The sequence below is a fragment of the Charadrius vociferus genome, unplaced genomic scaffold, assembly GCF_000708025.1.
Source record: "Charadrius vociferus isolate BGI_N301 unplaced genomic scaffold, ASM70802v2 scaffold259, whole genome shotgun sequence".
Lineage (NCBI taxonomy): Eukaryota > Metazoa > Chordata > Aves > Charadriiformes > Charadriidae > Charadrius > Charadrius vociferus.
The window spans coordinates 3,894,301-3,896,818 of NW_009661368.1; the positions used below are offsets into that span (position 1 = coordinate 3,894,301).

General features: G+C 66.9%; 1 protein-coding gene across 1 annotated transcript in view; it reads left to right on the top strand.

Moving 5' to 3' along the window:
- Positions 1-1,288, top strand: part of WFDC3 (WAP four-disulfide core domain 3) — a 3,708-nt gene extending 2,420 nt beyond the window's left edge. Inside the window, exons 2-5 of the mRNA XM_009893523.1 lie at positions 193-333; positions 679-819; positions 907-1,050; positions 1,092-1,288. Of these exons, the coding sequence (XP_009891825.1) occupies positions 193-333; positions 679-819; positions 907-1,050; positions 1,092-1,288 (623 nt within the window). The remainder of the gene's footprint in view (positions 1-192; positions 334-678; positions 820-906; positions 1,051-1,091) is intronic.
- Positions 1,289-2,518: the final 1,230 nt, after the last annotated feature.

Here is a 2,518-nt window from a genome sequence, read left to right on the forward strand (position 1 = left end):
CTCACCCGCCGGCAGCTCCGGCGGGCTCTGGAAGCGGCGGCTTCACCGGTGCCACTGCACCGCGACGTGTCCCCACTGCCGGGGCAGAGCAGGTCCCGGCACTGCCACCCCCGCCGAGGTGGGGGGCTCTGCCCAGGCTGGGGTGGGGGGCCCTGCCCGCTCACCGTAACCCCCCTCTGGCCGCCCTCCCAGGGAAGTATGGCGAGTGTCCCCCGCCCAGAAGGATCCCCCTGGAGGCCTGCGACAACTTCTGCTCCTCCGATGATGACTGCCCGGGCAGCGAGCGCTGCTGCAGCACCGGCTGTGGACGAGAGTGCCAGCTCCCCACGGGAGGTGAGGGGGGGTCCCTTCCCCACAGCATCCCTGAATGAGCCCGTGCTCTACCCTCCAAGGGTGGGGGGACTGCAGCCCTGCCAGCCCCGACACCCTGTTCCTGGCACGGAGACAAGATGCATCGGATCTGGGGTCTTTCAAGCTCAGCCGCTGCCTCCGGGGTGCATCACCCACAAGGGCCGGCACGGGTGGCCCCTGCACCCACCCCCTGCTCTCAGCCCTCTGGTGTAGGGAGACAGGGGGACAGGGCATCCCCTGCCCAAGGATGTGGGGCACCCGGGGGTGGGCCAAACTGTGGGAGCGGGTAGGGGCTGGTGGGGCTCTGACCCTGCTGTCCACCCCCAGCAAAGCAGGGCTTCTGCCCACGGCCGAACCCTGACATGGTGACCATCTGCCTGGTGGCGTGCAGCAGAGACAGCGACTGCCAAGGCAACGAGAAGTGCTGCAACAGGGGCTGCCGCATCCACTGCACGTTGCCGGAGCCAGGTAAGGGCGGCCCGGGGAACTTGGTGGGAGGGGTGCCGCAGCCAGGACAGATCTCACCTGTGAGCTGGTCTCCTTTCCCACCCGCAGCCAAACCGGGCATCTGCCCCAAGAGAAAGGTGCTGCAGACCTTTGCCCCCTGCAAAAGCTCCTGCAAAGATGACTCCGACTGTCCCCGCCACAAGAAGTGCTGTTTCACGGGCTGTGGCCTCGGCTGCCTGCCTCCGGAGAGAGGTACCGCGGCCCTGCTCCTGTCCGCTGGCTGGGACCCCCAGCTGCTTCCAACGGCACCGTGTCCTTGGGTGACATCTGTCACCTCCCACCCGTGCCTGGCCCGTGCAGGGGACACTTCAGTCACTATGCCTACAACCCCGCCACGGGGACCTGCCAGCCGTTCACCTACAGCGGCTGCGGGGGGAACCCCAACAACTTCAAGACGGTGGAGGAGTGCCAGCAGGTCTGCCAGAAATAGGGTGAGAAAAAGGGCTGGACTTGGCCAGGTTGGGCTGGACTGGGCCAGACTGGGCTGCCCCTGCCCGGGCAGAGGTAGGGGCCAGGCAGGGGGTGGGTGTGCAGAGCTGCGCTGCCTGCAGATGGGCAGCCGGACCCGGAGGGTCTGCTGTACCTCCCCAAGGAGCGAGGGTGGACTCCCCGCGGCAAGGGACAGTGGCAGCATCCCACATCGCCCCGGCACACGGTGTGCCTGGGCCTCCGCACGCGGCACAGGGGCCTCTGGGTGTTCATTCTGGGTGTTTTCAACCAGCTCACGGCTCTGTCCTGGGAACTGGTGTCACCTTTGGTCAGAACTAGGAAATAGTGTTAGTGATCATAATTTCTCAGCCCGATTGTCGAAGGAGGAAACCTGAGCACTTGCCTGCCCTTGCACTTTGCCTTTCCACATCTCTGCTGAACACGTTTGGCACAGGGTGTGCATCTGGGAGAGATGGCGGCTGGCGGAGCCACGGTGACCCCCGCGGGGGGAGCGGGCGGATGGCACCCTGTGGGCACTGGCCTGATTGTGACACTCATTTCCGAGCGGAGCTGTGGGCAGTTGGGGCTGTTGGTGGTTGAGCAGTCGCTGTGGCTGCTCGGCTTCCCTGGCACAGCGGTTGTATCTCCATGCAACACCAGAACCATGATCGCTGCTCCCGGCTGTGCCACATCCTTGGGCGTGCGGGCAGGGGGACAGCGCCTGCCCAGGGCTGGGGGACAGATGCTGGGGGGGTGTGAAGGCACCGGGGGTGAGTGCAGCAGCCGGTCTGGGGCCAGCTCTGCTCCCCAGTGCCAGCACCCCACTGCCTCCCCCCCCGCCCTGCCTCCCCAGTGCCAGCACCCCTCTGCCTCCCCCCCGGCCCTGCCTGCACCCCCCTCCTCACCATCCCCTTTTGTCCCCCAGGGAGAGACAAGGAGTGACCCCCAAGAAGGAGGCAGCAGCGGGGCTGGAGCCCCTCTGAAAAAGGGTCTGCGGCGGTGCTGGCCGCTACGCTCTGCCCCACGCAATAAAGCCGCCAGAACGCCTGGCTTGCAGCAGCCCAGTCTCCGCTGTCTCGCCTGACCCGCGTCTGCACGGTGCCAGCAGCTCCACGTGCTGCCCTGCGCCTTCCTGCTTCCCTTCCTGCACTGGAGCTGCGAGCCCAGACCCTGGCTGAGCCCAAGGACCCCTTGCCCGGCACGCAGGGTGTGGGGCTAGCTCGTGGTGGCA